We start from the raw sequence: 24,109 nt of genomic DNA, 5'->3' as shown, positions 1-24,109 counted from the left end.
TGCGCCGCAACCACAGTGTCGTCCGCGACTGGACCTAACGGTCAGCGGTCCCTTTATGAGATCTGGTCCATTCCTAGCCCTGGAAGAGCAGCAGGGAACAAGTCTTTGCACCCTTCTCTAGGGGTCTTCACACTCCACCATCGGTGTCCCTGCGCCCACAAGTCGCTGAGCTGTCCTAGCTCAGTCGGTAGAGCGTGAGATGAATAATCTCATGGTTGTGGGTTCAAGCCCCACGTGAGAGAAAGTGGAAATAAAGTGTAATGTTACCTTAAAATCGTGTGCACAGTATTCCAATGGTTAAACACACACACACTTTCCCCCTTCTATACCCCTTCGTTTTCTTCTCTAATAAGTGGGGCTTTTTTATAGAAAGCTGTATCTCACATCAAAATTTATTACATCATTGGAATATATCTGGCATCTTATAAACTATCCAGGGTGTTGCACTATTAAGTCTCCTTGTGATCAGGTGTTCAGTCACTGATTTCCAAATCCCCATCAGGAAATATTCCTGAAATAACATTTCATGAAGCTGGGACGATGCCACTCTGCAGCCCAAATGCCTGGCTGGAGGAGGCAGTCCCGCTCCCAGCTCATGCAATCACTTAGCTCCAGCAACAGATGCCAGGATCAGGCTCTGTTATCTTTCCATACCCTCTATCATTTCTCTGATAGGGACATCCCGTTCTATGATGATTATTTTACTATTTATAACTCACACATCTTATCAGGTTGCCCTAGCACTATGGGCAGCTTCCAACATATATAAAAACATAAAACATTTTAAAATGTCCCTATACGGGATTGCCTTCAGATGGCTCGGGGGTCAGATAACTCCATTTCTCCAATGATAAAAGGGACATCCTAAGGAGAAGCGGGACATTCTGGGATCAAATCAGAAACCGGGACGGCTTCTCTAAATCAGGGACATGCCTGGAATATAGTGGCACTTGGATGGTCTGTCTTTCCCTGCTTTTTCCTTTGCTGCCTCTGGTCTCTGGCCTCTGGAGAGCCAGTGTGGTGTAGTGGTTAAGAGCGGTAGTCTCGTATTCTGGTGAACCAGGTTCGCGTCTCCGCTCCTCCACATGCAGCTGCTGGGTGACCTTGGGCCAGTCACACTTCTTTGAAGTCTCTCAGCCTCACGCACCTCACAGAGTGTTTGTTGTGGGGGAAGAAGGGAAAGGAGAATATTAGCCGCTTTGAGACTCCTTAAAGGGAGTTAAAGGCGGGATATCAAATCCAAACTCTTCTTCTTCTTCCTCTCCTGCCTCCATTCAGCAGAGGAGGGGAGGGGTTTTGGCCTTCATACTCCTCCCCCACCTCACCCCCCAAAAAACCAAAAGCTCAAGGGGACACACAAACACCTTTTTCGAGTGAGGACCAAAAAACTGCAACCTTTTATTATTTTATTACTTATTTTCGCAGTTTAATCAATCAGTTAGTTTTATTGTTTATAGCCAATGGCCACCACAATGCGATAGGAGCACAACTCACACAGCTGCAAAACAAAAGACATTGCATGCACCAGACCAGAACAAATATATAGTGTCTAAAATTTATTTTCACATTTGTTTCAATGGGAAGGATATAGGGCAGCATAGTCCAGGTGGTGAGGTCCAGATTACAGCTTCCATCATCCTTGACTGGTCATCCCTGCTGGCTGAAGCTGATGGGAGCTGGACAACAACATCTGGGGACACCTCAATGACTATTCTGTGATATACAGAATCTACAAAGGATTAAGGCACTGATCCAGAAGACAATGAACTGTGAATAGGCCCCACTGAATTATTTTGCAGCAAGTGTAGCTAGGAGGAGAATGCATTGGCAGCAGGGTTTGGAAGCTGTTCCCTGACACAAATCCCCTTATTTCCTCCTCTGGAGATCTGAGGTCTACAAAGCAATGGGTTGTTTTATTCAGAATAAGCTCACTGAAATCAATGGAACTATCATCATCATCATCTCCTCTATGGGTGCCGCTAAATGCTTTGAGCTTTTTGCTCTCCTAGTTTTAAGGCTCGCTGGTTTCTCTAAGTCTGGGGAAAGTGCTAAGGATGATGGTTTAATTTCCATAAATGAGAATGTTTTAAGATGGAGTTTCCTTGTGACACTTGGATGTGATTGGCTGACTGTGTGTCACATGAGGGAGGCATTCCATTCTGTTGAGACTGTTATTCCAGTAACTGTTGTTTTTAACTGCTTTTCTGTTCTTTTCTCTCTCTGTGCATGAGGGAGAATTGCTGCTGAGAGAGATGTCTCAGGATACTATTGTGTGTCAGTGTGATCTGTCTGAAGTGAAACAGTGGAAGATCACTAAATGCTAATAAGGAGAAACCTGTTCAAAAACAATTACTGCTGAGGTGAAAGTAAAAACCTTTCGTAAGAAACTGTAAGACAATTCAAGGGAGAACATGCCCGTGTTTGAATAAGCATGAGATTGTAAATATATTCTTCTCAGTTATATATTTATGAAAGTAAAGTTCTTTTGAATATCAAGAGTCTGGACATTGTAGTCTGTAAAAAGGAACTATCACCTAGAACAGCTATTTAGCTTCTTAGCTATAAGCTACTCTGTTACTTTGAATATCATCAAAATTCACACACAGACTATAATGTTGCATACAGTATAATGTTACATACAGTATAATGGACCGGGAGCAAAGTTCTGTGAAGTGTTACCAGTCACCTGCTGAGTGAAACTGGGAACTGACTTGTCTGTTTTGACTGTTGGGCCCATCTTCCCTTGGAAATGCAATGGTGTCCAGCACGCTCCTGCTGTGCAGTGCTGAGTCATTCCGCTTCTCCCGGCTACAGCAGAGTTTTATCAGCAGTGGTATGCCAGTGTGTAAGGATTTATTAGCACGGCAGTAAAGCTCTGACACAGCATCTTTTATTCTTCTACTCTGCCTCACCCTCAGTTGACAGCTTGAGACAGAAATCTTTGGTACCTTGCAGATACCTTATCACTCTTTTGACACCATTCCAGGCAGTTACACTCGACTTTGTAGCCTCTCTGCTGAGCAGGTTTATAGCAAAGGCTATATTTGGTCTGTTCCATTGGGAAAGATATAGCAGACTCCCTAGAGCTGACTGAAAGACTTCGGGTTTCTCAAACTCAGATCTTTCCTCGAACTGTATTTCACAAAGTTCGTCTCCATGGGTGTTCTAACACCTGCACTCTCCGACATTTGTAACTTCTCAAGTAACTGCTCAATTTTGCCTTTCTGACTGAGTAAGAAACTGCCGTCTATGGTTCTATCAATCTGGACACCTAGGTACATTTTTACTGGTCCTAAGTTCTTGAGCTGAAAGTGACTTCCAAGCTCCTTGGCAAACTCTTGCACTTGTTTCTGAGTCATTGCCAGGTGGATGATGTCATCAACGAACACCAAAACCAGCTCCTGTTTCTCTACACACCCTTTAAGGTACAGGCAGCTGTCTGCAAGAATCTTCTGGAAACCCATGCTTTCCAAAGCATCATTCAGGCACATGTTCCAATTTCTGGCCAACTGCTTTAGGCCACAGATGGACTTGTGTAGTTTCCACACTTGATTTGGTTTTTTGCCTTCGACCCCTGGAGGAGGTAACATGTACAAATCCTCCTTTAGATCTGAGTTCAAATAAGCAACATCCACATCAAAGTGATAGACCTCTAAACCTCTCTGGGCAGCAATTGCTAACAGCATGCGTAGTGTTTCACTTCTGGAAGTTGGTGCATACATCTCCATATAATGCAACCCTTTCCTCTGTGTGAAATCTCTCGCTACCAGTCTCGCTTTGTACTGTAGCTGTCCAGTCAATGAGGGCTTGACCCTGTACACCCAATGACAGCTCACTGCCTGTTTTCCTTCTGGCAGTGTCATGGTGGAGAACAATCCTAGGGACCTCATAGAGTTTAACTCCTTTTCCATTGCCTCATGCCACTTATTGGCCTCTTCCTGAGGTAATTGCAAGACTTCCTCAAAGCTCTCTGGCTCACATTGAGCCAAAGCAATCCACACACTAGTGGGTGAAAAACTTTCGGGAGGTTTTCTTTTTGTGGCGCGAGCAGATTATCTTAGCGCTACTTCAGATGCCCCCTCTGACCCAGATGTACTGGGTGCAGCCTGTGTGTCCTCAACCTCAGAAGGCTCTCCCTCTGATTTAATGCGTCTTCTGTGTCCCACAGGCTTGCCTTTGGGAGTTGTGGGCTCACTCTTTGCCTCTTGCTTTACTGCCTTAGGAGATGCCTGATCATGGTCTGGCTCCCCAGCAGATGTGGGTGCTAACTCTTCCTCTCCATCAGAGTCAATAGAAACCTCTGAGAGAATGTCAGGATTTCTGTGGATGCGTGCCCACCCATTTTGCTCACATAATTCAGCACTCCTGCTGAACAGAACCTGTGACTGGTTGCCTTCGGGGTAGCAAACCTCCATCCCTTTGTACCTAGTTCATACCCATAAAAATTCATTTTCCTGGACCTAGAGCCACCCTTTCAGCATTTGGCACCAGCATTTGGCACCAGGACCCAAGCAGGCGAAGTCCCGGCAGATTGGAGGAGGGCAAATGTTGTCCCTATTTTCAAAAAGGGGGAAAGTGAGGACCCAAATAATTACCGCCCAGTCAGTCTGACATCAATACCAGGGAAGATTCTGGAGCAGATCATTAAGCAAACAGTCTGTGAGCACCTAGAAAGGAATGCTGTGATCACCAATAGTCAGCATGGATTTCTGAAAAATAAGTCATGTCAGACTAACCTGATCTCGTTTTTTGACAGAATTACAAGCCTGGTAGATGAAGGGAACGCAGTGGATGTAGCCTACCTTGATTTCAGCAAGGCATTTGACAAGGTGCCCCATGATATTCTTGTAAAGAAGCTGGTAAAATGCGGTCTTGACTATGCTACCACTCAGTGGATTTGTAACTGGCTGACTGACAGAACCCAAAGGGTGCTCATCAATGGTTCCTCTTCATCCTGGAGAAGAGTGACTAGTGGGGTGCCACAGGGTTCTGTCTTGGGCCCGGTCTTATTCAAGATCTTTATCAACAACTTGGATGATGGACTCAAGGGCATCCTGATCAAATTTGCAGATGACACCAAACTGGGAGGGGTGGCTAACACCCCAGAGGACAGGATCACACTTCAAAACGACCTTGACAGTTTAGAGAACTGGGCAAAAACAAACAAGATGAATTTTAACAGGGAGAAATGTAAAGTATTGCACTTGGGCAAAAAAAATGAGAGGCACAAATACAAAATGGGGGACACCTGGCTTGAGAGCAGTACATGTGAAAAGGATCTAGGAGTCTTGGTTGACCACAAACTTGACATGAGCCAACAGTGTGACGCGGCAGCTAAAAAAGCCAATGCAATTCTGGGCTGCTTCAATAGGAATATAGCATCTAGATCAAGGGAAGTAATAGTGCCACTGTATTCTGCTCTGGTCAGACCTCACCTGGAGTACTGTGTCCAGTTCTGGGCACCACAGTTCAAGAAGGACACTGACAAACTGGAACGAGTCCAGAGGAGGGCAACCAAAATGGTCAAAGGTCTGGAAATGATGCCTCATGAGTAACGGCTAAGGGAGCTGGGCATGTTTAGCCTGGAGAAGAGGAGGTTAAGGGGTGATATGATAGCCATGTTCAAATATATAAAAGGATGTCACATAGAGGAGGGAGAAAGGTTGTTTTCTGCTGCTCCAGAGAAGCGGACACGGAGCAATGGATCCAAACTACAAGAAAGAAGATTCCACCTAAACATTAGGAAGAACTTCCTGACAGTAAGAGCTGTTCGACAGTGGAATTTGCTGCCAAGGAGTGTGGTGGAGTCTCCTTCTTTGGAGGTCTTTAAGCAGAGGCTTGACAACCATATGTCAGGAGTGCTCTGATGGTGTTTCCTGCTTGGCAGGGGGTTGGACTCGATGGCCCTTGTGGTCTCTTCCAACTCTATGATTCTATGAATAGATCTGGCATATACTGTATAAGCTATCCAGAATGTTGTACTAAGTCTGGTTGTGATCAGATGTGCAGTCACTGGTTTCCAAATCCTCATCATGAAAAATTCCTGAAATACCATTTTAGGTCAAATTAGCAAGTTCAGATCCAAGTGTAGTATATAAGTGTAGCATATGATATATTTTTCTTTAATTTGGCAGGTGTTGGATACCACTTAAATTTTAGCTTATAAAATGTTAAGCTTCTAAGTGATTCTGGAATAACATTTTGAGTTGGGCTTCCTCTTTAATAGTAAACTATCCTTTTCTTCTTTCTCCAGTTAAAGAAATAAAAAAGCAGTATTATTTCACAAAAACAGTATTGATTTTTAAAATATGGGTTCACTGGTGATAATAACCGAGGTTTTCCAAATGCAAAAGCAAATAGGTTAAGGCAGTGGTGACTTATGGAGGGCTGGGGGAAGTGGGGTGTTGCACAAATGCCTGCCCTCCTGGCTAGAGTTGCCATATTCCAAACAGTGGAAATATGAACTGAAAAATTCTTGAGCTTTTGGGGCAAAATCTCAAAATTGCTGTTTCTGAGCTATTTTTGTGAAAAAATGGCTCCCATATACCCAGGTTTCTGTGGTTGAGGCCTTGTCACCCGAGAGAGCCGGGTCCAACCCACCCCGGATTCTTCTGTTGTAATAAACGAGTTAAAGTAAAGGGAAAGGGAAAGGGACCCCTGGACCACTAGGTCCAGTCGTGGCCGACTTTGGGGTTGCGGCGCTCATTTCGCTTTATTGGCTGAGGGAGCCGGCGTACAGCTTCCGGGTCATGTGGCCAGCATGACTAAGCCGTCTCTGGCGAACCAGAGCAGCGCACGGAAACGCCATTTACCTTCCCGCCGGAGCGGTACCTATTTATCTACTTGCACTTTGACGAGCTTTCAAACTGCTAGGTTGGCAGGAGCAGGGACTGAGCAACGGGAGCTCACGCCGTCATGGGGATTCAAACCCATTCCTGTTTCTCTTCCACATATTATCGGATTGTGATGTTGGCTTAGATGGTGGGTTTAGATCCCATCCTTTACTACAGACACCCCCAAACAACCCTGGGAAGTGTAGTTTGTTAAGGATGCTGAGAATTGTGAGGCGGCCCCTACTCCTCTCACATACCGTAACTACAGTTCCCAGAGTAGTTTAACAGACAATCCCTCTTCACAGGGAACTATGTAGCTCTGTGTGGGCAATGGGGAGGGTTTTTTTCTAAGGCTTTCAGCACCCTTGAAACTACACTTCCCATGGTTCTTAGGGAGAAGATGTACCTGTTTAAAGTGGTATGATACTGGTTTAAATGTAACGCGCAGACAGGGCCCCAGTCTTAAGCAAGACACACAGGAGAAAGTGAATCAGATCCACCCACCCTCACAAAAAAACCTGACTAACTTTTTTTAATAAAAAAAAAACATTTTATTTAATTTTTTTGAAAAGAGCAGGAAATTTTAAGTAACCAAAGAAGAACAAAGCAAAGGCAGTAGATTCCTTCTGAGCAGGTTCTGTAATCCTTAACAAAGCAGCAACTCTGAGGAAACGTTCTGTCCAAAATCAAACCAGTTTTTTCTTACTAGATTCCCCCCTGAGCTACTTTTGCATTGGGAGGGGGGCCAGAATAGCCCCACTGCAAAGCCAAGGGGGCACAAAGGAAACAACCCCTCCCTGCTGTTGACTATCAGCAACTACTCTCGCAGGTAAACTGCTCATAAACAGGGGGCTCCATATAGTTATCGTTACCTCTTGTGGTGAGCTCAGGTGCTGAATGCTCACAGCATTTATTCAAAAACGGGTCACCGAGAAACAAGAAGGGAGGTATTAGCATGCTCAGAGGGAACGCCAAGGTTTTGCAGAAATACAAAAAAAGACCCCCTAACCCCGCAATATTAAAAAACCCAGAACAGCCCAATAAGGGTTGGTGCTCTGATGGTGTTTCCTGCTTGGCAGGGGGTTGGACTCGATGGCCCTTGTGGTCTCTTCCAACTCTATGATTCTATGATTCTAAGGACTGAGCATGCTCAGTGGCAACCAAGTGCTATGTGTTTGTTCGGAAGAGGGGAATGGAATGGAATATCCTAGGAGAGGGCATCACGGGCTGGCTGGCTGGCTGCAGTGCTGAACATGAACATTCCAGAGGTCTTGTATGCCTTGAAAAATAGCCCATCCTCCAGGAATATATCAAAACCCACTTTAACACCACCACCAATTATTTTGATCTGGCTCACAAATAATTCCACCTCTACTGCCAACTATCCCTTTGGGTTGAAGGAACATCAAAAACACCAAAATGAGCAAGAACCTAATCCCACCCCCCCACCCCATACAAAAGTAACCACCCCCATTGCCAGCAGCTATAAAGCCCATTTACACAACCTAATCCTATGTAGGTTTACTCCAGAGTAATTCCCCGCTGTGTTCAGCTAAGTGCACACAGGATTACAGCTACATAGGTCTACAAATGTCTAACTCATCCGCCTCCAACTCTTCCTTCTATTTATTTATTTTTCCAAACAGCACACAAATGGCATAAAGAGATGCATACTTTTCAAAAAGGCATGAGGAAGATGAAGTACATCCACAGGGGAGCAAAGAAGGGGAGATAACTATAAGCACAAGGGGGAAAGGAACCAGAGAGCAGAGAATTCATTCGGCCAAGCAGCAAGTCATTCGATTTCCACTTGGACGCAAACTCCGCTCCACAAGCAGAGAGATGATCAGGTTCCAATTCAGTTTGACAATTCAGCATCCTTTAGAGGTCTCTACTCTTCAGTTTTCTTCAGATCCAGCCCTGCATAAGAATGGATTTCTTTTAAAAGCATGTATACATCCTTGTTGCTTTTGTCTTTACCCAAACCCACAAACCCCCTCTTTCCGAACTTGTATTTGGTCGCATCGACACCATGCACTTAAAAGCACAAAACAATCCCAGGAACTGTAGCTCACCTCCCGCCCCAAAGAGGTAAAATTTCCTCCCACCTCCTTCCCCAAGCCTAGCTAGTGCTCTCCCAGTTCTGGGAAGGTGGGAAAGCTTTAGCACAGGGATCAGCAAACTTTTTCAGCACTGACCCTCAGACCTTGTGGGGGGCCGGACTATATTTTGGAAAAATAAAATAAAATGAATGAATGAATTCCTATGCCCCACAAATAACCCAGAGATGCGTTTTAAATAAAAACATACATTCTACTCATGTATAGACACACTGATTCCCGAACCGTCCACTGGCCGGATTTAGAAGGCGATTGGGCCAGATCCAGCCCCTGGGCCTTAGTTTGCCTACCCATGCTTTAGGGTAAGGTTACCAGACGTCCCTGTTTCCCAGGGACAAGTCCCCGGATTTACAAATCAACCCCCTGACAAAATCCATTGAAGTTGAAAAGTGCCCCGGATTTATTGAAAAAAAATCTGGTAACCTTGTCAGAAGGCCCTGTCAGAGCCTTCATACCTTCTTCCCAAAGTTGGGCACCTCCTTACCTGGGCTTTGCAGTGCCTCCTTCACAAAGGCTTTGGGAAGACAGTGTGAGGATTGGGGCAGGGGGCAAATTTAGGCCTCGCACAGGGAGCCATAGAACCCAAATCCGCCACTGCCTCAAGAAACCAGCACCTGTAGGATTCCCTGGGGTGGGGAATGTGCTTCAAAAATATGGTGTGGATGGTGACCTTTCTGTTTTTCAAAACACATCAGGCCTTTCTTCTACCAAGTCGGGTAATTTGTCTCCCTGGGTCAGTGTTATCCACTCTTGTCTGGCAGCAGATCTCAGGGCAGACTTTATCACTAGCAACCTAGTTTTCAATGCTAGCTGCCTAGTCCTTTTAATACAGGGAATGGCAGGGACTGAACCTGACGGCGAAGTCGGAGCTCTACCACTGAGTGGTAAGGATGGGCAGAAGACTGTAGATCAGGATCTAGTGATAGATGGCTAGGCGATTTGCTGATGGTTCCATAGATAAATTTAGGGTTAGTTCTCAGTTATGGGATAAACCTGGGTCAGGGCTGCATAGGATGAAAACGATGCTCTGTGTTTGTTTTAAAGGCCTGCACATGGAAAACTAGTATGGCACAGAGAGAGGGTGGGATTCAAGTAAGTCGTATGCAAGGAATGAGGTTTATTCGTGCAGCAGACTTTGCAAAGGGTTTGCAGCCAGGTTTATACAGTGGTACCTCGGGTTACATATGCTTCAGGTTACATATGCTTCAGGTTACAGACTCAGCTAACCCAGAAATAGTGCTTCAGGTTAATAACTTTGCTTCAGGATGAGAACAGAAATTGTGTTCCGGCGGCGTGGCAGCAGCGGGAGGCCCCATTAGCTTAAAGTGGTGCTTCAGGTTAAGAACAGTTTCAGGTTAAGTACGGACCTCAGGAACGAATTAAGTACTTACCGTATTTTTCGCACCATAGGACGCACTTTTTCCCTCCTAAAAAGCAAGGGAAAATGTGTGTGCGTCCTATGGAGCGAATGCAGGCTTTCGCTGAAGCCTGGAGAGTGAGAGGGGTCGGTGCGCACCGACCCCTCTCGCTCTCCAGGCTTCAGGAAGCTATCCGCTAGCCGTGGGAGACCCAGCTCTCCCACGGCTAGCGGACCGCTGCGCTAATCCAGAAGTTTGGGGCGTGCGGAGCACAGCGCGCCCCAAGCTTCTGGGTGCCGGCAAGGTCTCGCTAGCCCTGGGAGAGCCCCGCGACGTTGCGTGGCACTCCCAGGGCTAGCGAAGCGCCACGCTAATCCCGAAGCTTGGGGCGCGCGGAGCTCAGCGCGCCCCAAGCTTCTGGGTGCCGGCAAGGTCTCGCTAGCCCTGGGAGAGCCCCGCGACGTTGCGTGGCTCTCCCAGGGCTAGTGAAGCGCTGCGCTAATCCCGAAGCTTGGGGCGCGCGGAGCTCTGCGCGCCCCAAGCTTCTGGGTGCCGGCAAGGTCTCGCTAGCCCTGGGAGAGCCCCGCGACGTTGCGTGGCTCTCCCAGGGCTAGCGAAGCGCCGCGCTAATCCCGAAGCTTGGGGCTTCGGGATTAGCGCTCCGCTCAGCCTGCTTCCCGGAGCGCCGGGCGCCCTGAAAGCAGAGCTCCAGGCGCTTCGGGAACACATCCGCAGAATGGGGAGCCTTGCAGGAATTCCCCACAGGGCTCCCCACGCTGCGGATAGCAGCCTGCTGCCTGGCGGGTGGGGCGCCCTGAAGCAGAGCGCCCCTCGCGCCAGGCAGACATCCGCAGAGTGGGGAGGCTTGCAGGAGTTCCCGACAAGGCTCCCCACGCTGCGGATAGCAGCCTGCTGCCTGGCGGGTGGGGCGCCCTGAAGCAGAGCGCCCCTCGCGCCAGGCAGACATCCGCAGAGTGGGGAGGCTTGCAGGAGTTCCCGACAAGGCTCCCCACGCTGCGGATAGCAGCCTGCTGCCTGGCGGGTGGGGCGCCCTGAAGCAGAGCGCCCCTCGCGCCAGGCAGACATCCGCAGAGTGGGGAGGCTTGCAGGAGTTCCCGACAAGGCTCCCCACGCTGCGGATAGCAGCCTGCTGCCTGGCGGGTGGGGCGCCCTGAAGCAGAGCGCCCCTCGCGCCAGGCAGACATCCGCAGAGTGGGGAGGCTTGCAGGAGTTCCCGACAAGGCTCCCCACGCTGCGGATAGCAGCCTGCTGCCTGGCGGGTGGGGCGCCCTGAAGCAGAGCTCCCCGCCCGCCGGACAGACATCGGCCAGCCCCACAAGCTTGGGGGACAGCAGGGAGGCGCAGCGCCACTATCCCGCTGTTCCTCGACCTGGTTCGGTTTCCCTGACCTGCTTTTGGGGGGGAAATAAAGGGGAAAATTTTTTCCTTTATTTCCCCCCAAAAAAACTAGGTGCGTCCTATGGTCCGGTGCGTCCAATCGTGCGAAAAATACGGTAACTCGAGGTACCACTGTAATTTCAATGGAGAGAGGGGAGTTTTTAAGTTGAAACTGGGGAGCAGGGTTGGGGAGTTGAAGGCGCCTGAGTAATTCTCTGGGGGTCTGATCATAGCTGTCAAGCGTCCCTTATTTGGCGGGACAGTCCCTTATCCCAGTGCCATGTCCCGCTGCTGTCCCTTATTAATGATGTCCCTTAAATAAGCTACTGAAGATAATGAGACCCTTTCTATGTCCAGCTGTGCTTTGTCAACAACAAATTGTTGCTGTTTTTGTGTGTTGAATATATGCTATATGGTAATTTATGGACCTAATATGTATCTAAAGCCATTTGCACGCAACAAAATATGCATTTTATCAAAGTAATTGTTGATCCTTTATTTTGGCTGCTGATCCCTTATTTTTGAGGCAGCTGGTCCCTTATTTTCAAATCTGCAAGTTGACAGCTATGGGTCTGATAGAACATTTGAGAGCAAAGGGGAGGGAGTCACAAGGTTAAATAAAGGAAAGAGGGAATAAAAAAGCTGGCAGACACAAATGAAATATGCAAAAGGTCACAGGCCAACAATCTGCATGAAGTGCATGTTGCCTGGGTGTCAGGTCATTTCTCCCAATAAGAGTATTTGTACGGACTTTTACAACTCAATTCAATTCAGTTCTTCAATTCAATTGCTTACCTCACAGGGTTCTTGTGATGATATAAGATGGGTGCAAAAAGACGTCGTCAGATGGAAGCTCTTCTTCAGTTTTGATCGTTTCTGGAGATTCTTTCCTCGGTCCGTGGATTTTCTGATGGCTAACAAGGTGTGTCCTGCGATTGAACCTTTTCCCACAGTCAGGGCATCCGTAGGGTCTCTCTCCAGTGTGGATTCTCTGATGACTGATAAGGTTTGTGCTGCGATTGAACTTCTTCCCGCAATCTGTGCATTCAAACGGCTTCTCCCCCGTGTGGATTTTCTGGTGCATCTTCAGGCCTGACCGGCGGCAAAAGCTTTCGCCACAATCTGAGCACGTGTACAACTCCCTGGCTGTATGAATGCTCTGATGTCTAATGAGGTGCTTGTTCCGGCTGAAACTTTCGCCACACTCAGAACATTTGAACGTCTTCTCCCCCGTGTGATTTTTCTGGTGCCTAATGTAAGTCGATCGATCGCAAAAGCTTTTGCTGCAGAGCAGGCATTTGTACGGTTTCTCGCCCGTGTGGCTTCTCTGGTGCGTTATGAGATGGTGGCTCTGGCTGAAGCTTTTCCCACATGCGGTGCATTTGTACGGCCTGTCTCCAGTGTGAAGCCTCTCGTGTCTCACCAGACTCGACTTGTCGCAAAACTGTTTGCTGCAGGAGGAGCACGAGTATGGCTTCTCGCCCGTGTGCATTCTCTGATGTGAAATAAGGTTTGAGTTCCGACTGAACCCCTTCCCGCAGTCCAAGCATTTGAACGGCTTCACTCCCGCATGGATTTTGCTGTGGTTATTGAGATGTGAGCTCCGCCGGAAGTTTTTGCCACAGTCTGCACATTCATACGGTTTCTCCCGGCCATGGACTCTTATATGCATGATGAAGCCAGCTCTAGAGATAAACACTTTGCCACAATCGGAGCAGTCATAGAGTTCCTGCCCCGAGTTGTTCCTCTGATGTCTGTTGAGGCCGTGGAACAATCTATCACTTGGCCTCTTTAATTTGGGGGTTTCCTGTTCGGCTGTCGTTTCACCCTCCGGCGCAACGGATTCATTCCTATGCTCCTCTGTTCCGTATTCCTTTGGCTCCGTTGGTTTTGAAATTGTCTCCTCAAAGTCCTGGCAGTTCTCTCCTTCCAGTGGCATCCCGTCATTTTCATCCTGACCTTCGTCACCTAATATTAATATAAGAATAATGAAAACCATTATTCTTCCTATATCTGATTTTCAGGTTGCGAGTGGCATTGCTGATGTAGCCAAAACACAGGATTTGGGGTGGTGTGAGGGAAGAACTAAGCTACCTGCAATGCGATTGGTCAGTTAGTTAAATATTTTTATTTGTTTGCTATGCCCCTGGCAGAATGACTCCATTCACACAGAAGAGGGTGTGTGGAACCCCGAGATTTGCAGAAGTGCACAAAAATAATCTGGTGAAGAAAACCCTAAAAGGGGGGGGGGGAGACCCACAAAACAGTCGATGGAGAGATGAACTTGCTCACTGGCCATAGAATACTGATTGACGTTTTAGGGGAGGAGGGGCAGCTGTGGGACAGCAAACCAGGAGAGGGAATGGGCTGAAGTGGCTGGAATCCTGAAAAGAGGCAATCCATGGTGTAACACGTTGTTGCAGGTCCTGCATGCCATAATTACAATAAGCATTTATGCAGGAACATGGAAGCAGTGGAGGCTGGTGCCCATTGGAGCTGGTAGGGCGGAAAGCAGACCAACAGAATCAATGACAGGTGGGGACAATAAATTCCAGCTGTATCTCCAGCCTCCTCCCTCCCTCTCTGCTGAGTTCCACAAGTGCCAACCCCAAGGAAGAAGCTGACAGGCAGTGCCAACAGCTGGGGTGGCTGTAAGTTTAAAAGATTAAAAAAAACGTCATCTGGCAAAGGAAAACTTGAATTTGATGGTAAACCTGGGCCATATCTGATTTTCAACATTGGCGATATATCGCCAGCTAAACATTGTGATCTATTGATATAGGACAGGGGTTAGCAAACTTTTTCAGCAGGGGGTCAGTCCACTGGCCCTCAGACCTTGTGGGGGGCCGGACTATATGGGGGGGGGGGAAATGAACGAATTCCTATGCCCCACAAATAACCCAGAGATGCATTTTAAATAAAAGGACACATTCTACTCATGTAAAAACATGCTGATTCCCGGACTGTCTGCAGGCCGGATTTAGAAGGTGATTGGGTCAGATCCGGCCCCCGGGCCTTAGTTTGCCTACCTATGATATAGGACAATGTCTGAAATAAGGGTGGAGGTGATTTTCAACTTTGTGATATATCACCAGCTAAACATCTTGCTATATCAATATATCCCAATGTCTGAAATAAGGATGGAGCTACGTAAAGGCACTGGCTGGCTTTGCGGTTTTCCCCACATTGCAATTTTTGCACAACACACTCGCAATATATTGCCAGGTCAATAACTAAGCCCATATCACGATATGGACTTCAAACTGGTTTTGAGTGACATATCAATATATCGCCCTGCCCTAGTTGTTGGGGCAGCGCCTCATTTATCTAACAGATCCACTGGGTAGAACCTGTTTTATACCAGGCCAAATTATTTGTGCACTGAGCCCAGCATGTTCTGCTTTGTATGTTCTCTGTAACCTTTCAAAGAAGGTTTCCTTGTCAGCTGGTACTCAATCCTTTTTGATTTGGAAGATGCTAGGAATCGAACCTGTGAACTTAGGTGGTGGAACATGTGCTCAGCTATGGGAACACCCACCCGTCCCCAGAGCAAAATGGCATATGTAACAGAAGTTTTGAAAAGGAAACAAGAGCAAGATAAGCAAGTGTACAACTTGCTTCCAGTGCAACTCATCCTTGCCTAGCACACTGGCTTCTTCTTCTTCCTCCTCCTCCTCATCTTCCCCTTCCTCCTTGACCTCCCTGTAGAGCTGCCTGAGGGTCAGATCCATCGAAGAACCTTCTCCCGCAGAGAAATTCATAGCAGCCTCCTCTTTCATTCCCACCTGAAACAACGGGAGAGAATTTCAGTACAAGATGGCTCAGGGGTGGGGCACATAAGACGAGTCCTGCTGGATCACACCAACATCCTATTTCCTGCCATGGCCAGTCAGAGGCTTATGGGAAGCCCACAAGCAGGTCTAAAAGTCAACAGCCCTCCCCAAGACGGAGATGTATATACTGCATTCACCTATTGTGGCTAAAGAGCCATTGGTAAGCTCACTCGCTACAAATTCCTCATCCCCTTTTAAAGCTGTCTGAGCAGGTGGCTGTCACCTCATCTTGTGGCAGCGAGTTCCATAAGCTCAGCCACACATTTTGCTTGAAGAAGTGTGGTTTCCTGCCCACCCCACTCCATGTCCTGAATCTACTCATCATCAATCTCACTGGAGGATATTTCCCACCCCAATCACCCTGCTGCAAAGTCTAGCACTGCAAAGAACAAAAACATTTCTGTCTCTTCCTCTACTTTATGCATGAATGCTGTAAATCTCGCTCATGTCCCTACCCACTTTTGTTGCATCTTCCCCCCTCCGGAAGCAAAAAAGCCTTTCCTTGTAAAGAAAGTGCTCCATGGGACATTTTTGCTTGACCTGGTTTGCATCTCTCCCAGTCACACAAAGCGACTATTACCAGAATGACTCATCCTGTAAGCCAGGGAAAGGGAACCGGGTCCAGCCAGCGGGCTGAATCCTGACCCACCCCTGCCAATCACCTGACGCCACAACAACGTCAGGTGACCTGTTTCCGTTTGCCTGGGTGGTTTGAAAAAAACAAACACACACAGCACTGCCCGTCACCACCCGATGCCTGGCGATTGCAAACTGCAGGGCTTCGCAGGTACTGATGGGCAACTGATTTTTCAGTGCTTGCTGCTGTGATCATCTGTGCTTGCAAAGGCACAGGGTTCAAATGGCCCGGCAAGACAACCTGGGAGGCTTAAGTGGCCCTAATTAGGCCCACAGACCCCAGGTTCCCCACTACTGCTGCCAGCTAAGTACCACAGCTTACATACATCCTACCACCAATAGCACGGCCAGCTCAGGACCGTTGAGAAGAAAATACCTGTTGGTCCTGCCTCTGAGCCTCTCGCTGCCTCAGGAGAAAATGCTCAGCAAGGGCTACAGCGTGGAAGCAGCTCTCTGAGTCACGTTCTCGGATCCAGCTCAGCATTTCCGGGGGCAGGATGGCCAAGAATTGCTCCAGAATCACCAGCTCCAGGATCTCCTCTTTGGTGTGCCTCTCCGGCATGAGCCACTGGTGGCAAAACCTCCGCAGTTGACAGTAGGCCTCCCACGGCCCCTCAGCTTCTTCATAGCCAAACTGCCGGAAGCGCTGGCGCTGGCATTCAGGACTGATGGACTCTGTGGCCTCGGCCTCGCTTGCCTGCTCGTCGCTGCTCCCGCTGTCGCTTTTCACACTTTGAGCCTCTTGGGCTGTCCGGGTGCGTCCCGTCCCGAGCCGGGGCCTTGTCCTGCCTTTAGCCCACCGGCTGGTGGACACTGCTCTTTCGGAGTGGGAAAGGGAATCCTTAACATCGTCCGTCAATCCTGTCTCTTCCAGTTCCAGGTCTCCCTGCCCTGACAGAGGGGACTCTGAGGCATCTGGGTAGTCCTGCCACTGCCCGTCCCACTGCTGGGATGACGGTCCTTCACCAACTTCCTGTTTAATGCCTTGCGGCGATGCTGCAACAATAACCGTCTCCACCTCGGCGGCCAGGGAGGTCTCCCCGGTTCTTTGCAGCCCTCTCCTGGATCCACGTTCTCGCCTCTCCATTTTTATTTCTGGCTTCACGTGCTGGTCAAACTCATGAAGGTCTAGGGGCGAGAATTCTGCTGCCTTCTCTGTCGTCATTTTCTACCCACAACCACCCTATCTCTTTTTTTTTAATAAGCGACGATCCTAGCTAAGCTCTGTCCCTCCATCCCCTTTCAGGCCAACGTAGTGGAAAGCTTTGCTTCGTAACTGCAATTACAGCAAGGCGGCAGCAAGTCGAAGCAGAACTCCAGCCATGATAAGAGTTTCTGTGAACCGCCCTAAGACCTCCGGGTATAGGGGGGTATATAAATTCAATAAATGATAATAATGATAATAAGCAGACCCCCAAGAGCTCAGGCCGATGCCAATCTTCCTCAGACGTCTTCGCTCGTCTGTGGCTGCCCTGAAGGACAAAAAGCACAAACAACAAGTGAGGCCACAAGGAGAACATTGCTCTTCTCCCTAGTAAGAAGTGTATTTTGTTTTTGTTTTTTTTACAAGTGGAAGCTGCAGCAAAAAATGGTGCATTGTGTTCTCACCTCCAAAGAGAAAGGCTGCTTTTCACGCTTCCAGTTAGCTGGGACACTTCATTTCATTCTCCAATCCCACTTACTCCCCCCTCCCTCCGACAGTATATTCTTGTACATCAGCAAACATGGATAGCTCAGTTGGTTAGAGCATGGTGCTGATAATGCCAAGGTTGCAGGTTCGATCCCCATATGGGACAGCTGCATATTCCTGCACTGCAGAGTGTTGGGCTTAGCTGATCCTCAGGGTCGCTTCCAATCCTATGATTCTATTATTTGGATTCCACCAATCCTGGCTATACCTCCCTCTGTTTCTACACAACCCCATTGTGGCTTAAAAGTTGCCAGCGCTCAACATGTGAGTGCATTATTACAAGGAGTGATTTATTTTAGCGCATTCATCTCCCACCCTTTTAAGGATGTGTACAGAGTTGTGATCCCCACTCAGTTACCCTAGAACAGGGGTCAGCAACCTTTTTCAGCCATGGACCGGTCCATCGTCCCTCAGACCATGTGGTGGGCCAGACTGTATTTTGGAAAAAAAATAATGAACAAATTCCTATGCCCCATAAATAACCCAGGGATGCATTTTAAATAGAAGGACACATTCTACTCATGTAAAAACACGCTGATTCCCGGACCATCAGCGGGCTGGATTGAGAAGGCAATTGGGCCAGATCTGGCCCCCAGGCTTTAGGTTGCCTACCCCTGCCCTAGAACAAGCCAGGATTTTTTTTAAAGCTTTGATGCAAGAATGACACCGAAGCAGACATCAGGTGAGTGAATTTTATAATTAGGATGCCACCACCAGAAATTCAGTTTCTATGGTAACCACCCAGGAAGTCTTGCATCCAAGTACAGTGGTACCTCGGGTTACAGATGCTTCAGGTTACAGACTCTGCTAACCCAGAAATAGTACCTCGGGTTAAGAACTTTGCTTCAGGATGAGAACAGAAATCGCATGGCGGCGGTGCGGCGGCAGCAGCGGGAGGCCCCATTAGCTAAAGTGGTACCTCAGGTTAAGAACAGTTTCAGGTTAAGAACGAACCTCCAGAACGAATTAAGTTCTTAACGTGAGGTAACACTGTACTAACCAAGTACTGACCCTGCTTAGCTTCCAATATCAGGCAAGACTGAGCTTCCTCAGGTGAAAACACGAACAGGCACATGTGGAGCATTCTGTCACCAAGCCGTGAAGAGCAACATTATGGGAGAGGTGTTTCCAGCTACCCCACCTCTTGTCTTTGGAAGACTTGCAAGTTGCTGTAGGAGGAGAGGGACTCTGAGCAACTGAGCCCTGGGATCATCATCCGAGGTGCTTCTTCGTGTGCCTCCTCCACAAAAGGCCTGGATGGCGGCAACATGAAAACGGCCTTTTTTGTGGTGGCTCCCCATTTGTGGAATGCTCTCTCTCCACTGAGGTTCACCTGGTGCCTTAGGTGGCAGGCAAAAACATTTCTCTATAACCAGGCCTTTGGCTGATTAACATTATATGGAAATGTTGCCGTTGTTTTGTATGTTGCTATATTTGATATCGTGTTGTTGTTTTATTGTGCAGCTTTGTAATTGTTTCGCAGTGCTTGGCTTTGAAATACATTTCGGCTTCATTTGTTGTAAGCCGCTTTGAGCAATTTTTGGGGGGGTGGGGGGTGGTGGAAAAAAAGCATACAGTGGTACCTTGGGTTACATATGCTTCAGGTTACATACACTTCAGGTTACAGACTCCGCTTACCCAGAAATATTACCTCGGGTTAAGAACTTTGCTTCAGGATGAGAACAGAAATTGTGCTCCGGTGACGCGACAGCAGCAGGAGGCACCATTAGCTAAAGTGGTGCTTCAGGTTAAGAACAGTTTCAGTTTAAGAACGGACCTCCAGAACGAATTAAGTATTAACCTGAGGTACCACTGTACAAATAAAACACTGAATGAATGAAGAGCTTTAAAGGTTAAAACCAGCACTTTGAACTGAGTGTGGGAACACATGGGGAGTCAGTGGCAAGGAGTACCATAGCTCAGCTTCCCTCAAGTTAAATACAGTGGTACCTTGGATTAAGTACTTAATTCGTTCTGGAGGTCCATTCTTAACCTGAAGCACCACTTTAGCTAATGGGACCTCCTGCTGCTGCCGTGCCACCGGAGCACGATTTCTGTTCTCATCCTGAAGCAAAGTTCTTAACCTGAAGCACTATTTGTGGGTTAGCAGAGTCTGTAACCTGAAGCATATGTAACCTGAAGCGTAAGTAACCCGAGGTACCACTGTACAGACATTTTCTCTAGGGATATTGTAGAATCTGCTGAACCAGAGGCTCAAAATGGAGATGGCCTTTTCCCCTTCTCACGCCCACATGCCTCTCAGAGTACTATATTTTCCTGTTCTCCTACTGGTGAATGGAGGAAATAGAATCTATATGCCTCAATAGCCGCCGCCCCCCCAAATTGCTCTGTAAGCTGTCTAGCCATCTGTATGCATGCCTTCTCAGAAAATGCAGGAATTAATCTATTTGTTGAAACTTGTGCAATAGAGCTTTGCACATGCTCTTGTGCCCTGGAAGTTGTTTTTATACAAAAAGTGGCTCTGATCAGAAATGAGAGAAACCCAACGACCCCCATAACCCCCACTTTTGAGTTTGCCACAAAATGCTGTGTAAACTGGCTATTCAAGAAAGTCAGTCACAAGAAGATGAGCTAACTGATGTCTGGTGTCTGTTTTTAAACTTGCACAGGTCAGCTGTATGGGCAAGAAACCAGCACAGGCTGGCAGATGCAGACAGGACAGGAGCGGGGTGGGGGAGAGACTAGAAAGTTCTTACTTTGCAGTTTGGGCGAACAAGGGGGGAGCGAAGAAGCTGTTATTTTTGCCTGCTTGAGTGAAGTTCCTCTTTTATACCTGTTCATTGGTAACTCACTATAAGAAGGGCCCCCAAAATTGGTTCAGGGCCTCAGTCTCTGAGAGATATCTCACTGGGGTCACCTGCGCAGGTCAATAAATGCTGACCTTCCTTGGGAAGATCCAGTGTCTGTTGTCAATGACTGGAGATTCCTGCAACATTTCCACACTCAGCTGATACCTTATTCTCCCACCCCACCTCAAGCTGGCAATTTATTTTTTCTTTTTCCTTCCTCCTAGAGTTTTTACGTTTATTCCTTCTTCCAAAAACACCTTTATTCTCTTATCCCATTATAGTCCCAGTTTTTTTTTTAAAGAAACTGTGATAATGAATATCAACTTTCCTTTGTAGGAGAATGTACTTCAAATAATACTAACCCTTGGCGCTGTGGGCTTGCCAATCAGAAGGTTCGAATCCCTGCGACGGGGTGAGCTCCCGTTGCTCAGTCCCTGCTCCTGCCAACCTAGCAGTTCGAAAGCACACCAGTGCAAGTAGATAAATAGGTACTGCTCTGGCGGGAAGGTAAACGGCGTTTCCGTGCGCTGCTCTGGTTTGCCAGAAGCGACTTAGTCATGCTGGCCACATGAACCGGAAGCTGTATGCCGGCTCCCTCAGCCAATAAAGCGAGATGAGCACCGCAGCCAATAAAGCGAGATGAGCGCCCCGAGTCGTCTGCGACTGGACATAATGGTCAGGGGTCCCTTTACCTTTACCTCCTCTGGCCTCCTCTCAGAAGAGGGAGGCCTTACATCCCTAAACACACACGGCTTCCTTGTCATCTTTGCACAGGAAATGAGGAGCTACTAGTCCTGGCAAGAGCTTCTGCCACGGCACTTGCCCAATTTAGAGACCACAGCATGGCTAGGAGATATGGCAGGCATGTGAAAAGCCCACCAGCCAGTCTGTGGTATGGAAGCCCACCTAAAAGGAGCCCCAAGGCCCACTGGTGGCTTGCGAGCCCATTCTTTGAGATGCACCTCTTTTAAGCGATTTCAATTTAATATTGTATTTATATTGTTGTAGTCCATTCCAGCGACCTGCTTGTGAAGGACAGATAAAGTACTACTAGCAAATAAATAGTATAATAAATAAGATTATCACCACTCCTTATTAATGGGTAAAGGGCAATTAAGAACTTCCAGTATGTGTTCAAGTGGAGTTTGATATGAAACCAAAACCTTGTTGGCTCTAATGTCTTCCAAACACCTAGGTTACATCCTGTTGGGATTATTGTAACACACTCTGGGTGGGGCCGCCATTGCGAAATGCTCAGAAATTTCAACGGGATCAAAGAGCCGCAGAGAGATTGCTGACCAGGGATGGTTAAAAGTAGGATATGACACCCTTGTTACAACAGGGCCATTCAATGTGCTGGTTGCGACCTGTAAAGTCCTAGACAAGATGGGTCCTTGGCATCTGAAAAACTGCATTGCTTCATATGAACCTGCCTGATCTCTGGGATCTTTGTGGGAGGCTGTTCTCGCAGGGACACTTGCTGAGGGCGCAGGGCAGGGCCTTCTTGGCCTTGGCACCCAGACTATGGAACTCCCTCCTGTCCTTCCACCAGCAAGTTAAGACTTTATCATCCCAACAGACTTTGGGGAACTGACAGCTTTTTAGTGAAAGGGCTGGTGCCCTGCTGCTCTTATTGCAATTATTTGTCTGAGATTTTCTTTCCCTTTTCCCCACAGCATGGATTTTCACAGCGCTAATTACATCGCACACCCAACTGTTGAATGGAAATGCGGAAGGAAAGCGCAAATTATGGGATATCGAGGCCCCCTCCCCTCTCCCTCTTCCACCGCCTGCAGCTCTTCTGCTCCCCAAGAACCAGGCAAACCCGCCTTCCAACTTACCGGTCCCGGGCGAGGCCTCCTTCCAGCTCCTCCCAATGGAAGCTGCGATGACAAGGGCTCTTGGCAGGGAACCTGCAGCTTCCTAGCAAACACAATCAGGCATGCATTTTAATTATTTTTTAACAAAAAGCAACAGAACAGTTTGCAAATTTTGCAAGGGGAGAAAGAAGAAGAAGGCGGCGACCACCAAGCTCCGGAAGATTGCATTCGGCAGGAAGGAAGATTCTCCTCCTCCCTCCCCAAACCCTCTTCCTCTCTAGCCATCTGAACTGCGCTGGTTTAACCATTAGAGAACCACGGGGCGCTTTCACGGACTAAGCATTTTTATTTCTATTTTTTTAAAGAGAAGGTTCGGCATTAAAATGGCATGTGCTCTGCCTGGTGGGGTGGGGAACCTGACATCTTACCTGCAAGGCTGTATTAATCTGAAAGGGGCCGGGGGGGGGGGTCACGCTGGCCTTTCCGCCCCATCCCTTCGATGAAAGAGAAGATCCTTTGTTTGAAAAGGGGCCCTGAAAGGGTTAAGTGGAGAGAGAGAGCACCGATTTCCTAGATAGGCTCGAAAGGTCATGGAACGGCGCTGGATTCCTCTTCCGGCCCCTCCCCTTTGGCTGGAAGAGGGGGAGGGGGGATGTTGCAGCAGTAGAAAGGCAGCTGTCAGCTGTCACGGACTCCTTTCTTTGTAGTGGAATTGCAATTGCTGCGCCAGTTTTTCTTTTTTAACAGCAAATATAATTAAACTTGAGATAATCATGGCCTATTTTCTGCCTGTTTACAGTGGTTGTGTCTAATGATTTATCCCTTGGCAGGCTCACCTGGGGATAAAAACTTACCAAATAAAGTGGTGAAAATATGAAATAAATATGCTTAGGATTGCACCCCTGGTTTGTAGTGACTGTTCCCGAAATGAGTGAGGATGGGAGCAGGAGTCCCAACAACAATTTGAGGCCCATAGAATCAGCCAGTGCTCCCCCCTGGGGGCTCTCAAGGGTACGCAGTATTAGCACATCTCTTTTTTTGGTTGTTAAAAAGTGTAGCACTTAACAGTAACAACCTCATAGTGAGTACCAGCGCCTATTTTTCTAGGGGGGGGGGAGCACTGGGTTTAGCATTCCTGCTTTATGCTGATTTAAACATTGCTGTTTTTCACCTTGCGTTTCCCAGATTGTACTTCCCTTTTCATTTTATTTTATTTTAGTTTTTTTATTTTTATTGGATTATGATTTGATATGTTAATTGGATGTTTTTTATTGGAAAATTAATAAACGCTCTAACAAAAAGAAGAAGTACATTTCACAGATTTCCGTGGTGTTCATTCCCCAGAAACTTTGAATAGCATTGAAGCTGTGATGCTATTCTTTTTTCCCCTTTTCCTTTTGATACATATTTTAATGAATTTTTTTTAAAAAAATAATTATGTGAGCATCCTGGAGAGGACTTTCCCTGGAAAAGGGCAGGGTATACTGTGCAATAGAATCAATGGGGGAACCGTGTTTGTGTGTTAAAGTGGCCCTTCACGCCCCCTTTCTGGCCCTGCTTCACACCCACCCTGAGTGTTTTTAGCTAGAGGAGGGGTATTGGTTGTAGAAA

The 24,109-nt window shown here is 47.6% G+C and overlaps 2 protein-coding genes and 1 non-coding gene across 4 annotated transcripts in view; 2 read left to right on the top strand and 1 right to left on the bottom strand.

Moving 5' to 3' along the window:
* The window catches only part of LOC114592429 (tripartite motif-containing protein 10-like), a 647,260-nt gene that overhangs the window by 515,296 nt on the left and 107,855 nt on the right, over positions 1 to 24,109 (top strand). The gene's annotated exons all lie outside the window — the stretch shown is intronic.
* Positions 175 to 242, top strand: TRNAI-AAU (transfer RNA isoleucine (anticodon AAU)). The gene has a single exon. It is a non-coding gene; the product is annotated as a tRNA-Ile (tRNA).
* LOC114591007 (uncharacterized) lies at positions 8,438 to 23,005 on the bottom strand. 2 transcript variants are annotated; one of them, XM_077921618.1, is made up of 6 exons: positions 22,927 to 23,005; positions 22,520 to 22,601; positions 16,555 to 17,650; positions 15,350 to 15,494; positions 12,505 to 13,677; positions 8,438 to 8,753 (listed from the first exon to the last, which is right to left on the bottom strand). In XM_077921618.1, exons 3-5 carry the CDS (start codon positions 17,341 to 17,343, stop codon positions 12,506 to 12,508), a joined length of 2,106 nt encoding a protein of 701 aa, XP_077777744.1. In that variant the 5' UTR covers positions 17,344 to 17,650; positions 22,520 to 22,601; positions 22,927 to 23,005; the 3' UTR covers positions 8,438 to 8,753; position 12,505. The 2 variants fall into 2 exon arrangements, with proteins under 2 accessions (XP_077777744.1, XP_077777736.1); XM_077921610.1 differs by lacking the exon at positions 22,927 to 23,005 and having other exon boundaries at positions 22,520 to 22,897.

Source organism: Podarcis muralis, chromosome 2 (assembly GCF_964188315.1).
Source record: "Podarcis muralis chromosome 2, rPodMur119.hap1.1, whole genome shotgun sequence".
NCBI classification, from domain to species: Eukaryota; Metazoa; Chordata; class Lepidosauria; order Squamata; family Lacertidae; genus Podarcis; species Podarcis muralis.
The sequence above is the reverse complement of the archived record's forward strand: the minus strand, read 5'-3'. Positions and strand labels throughout refer to the sequence as shown.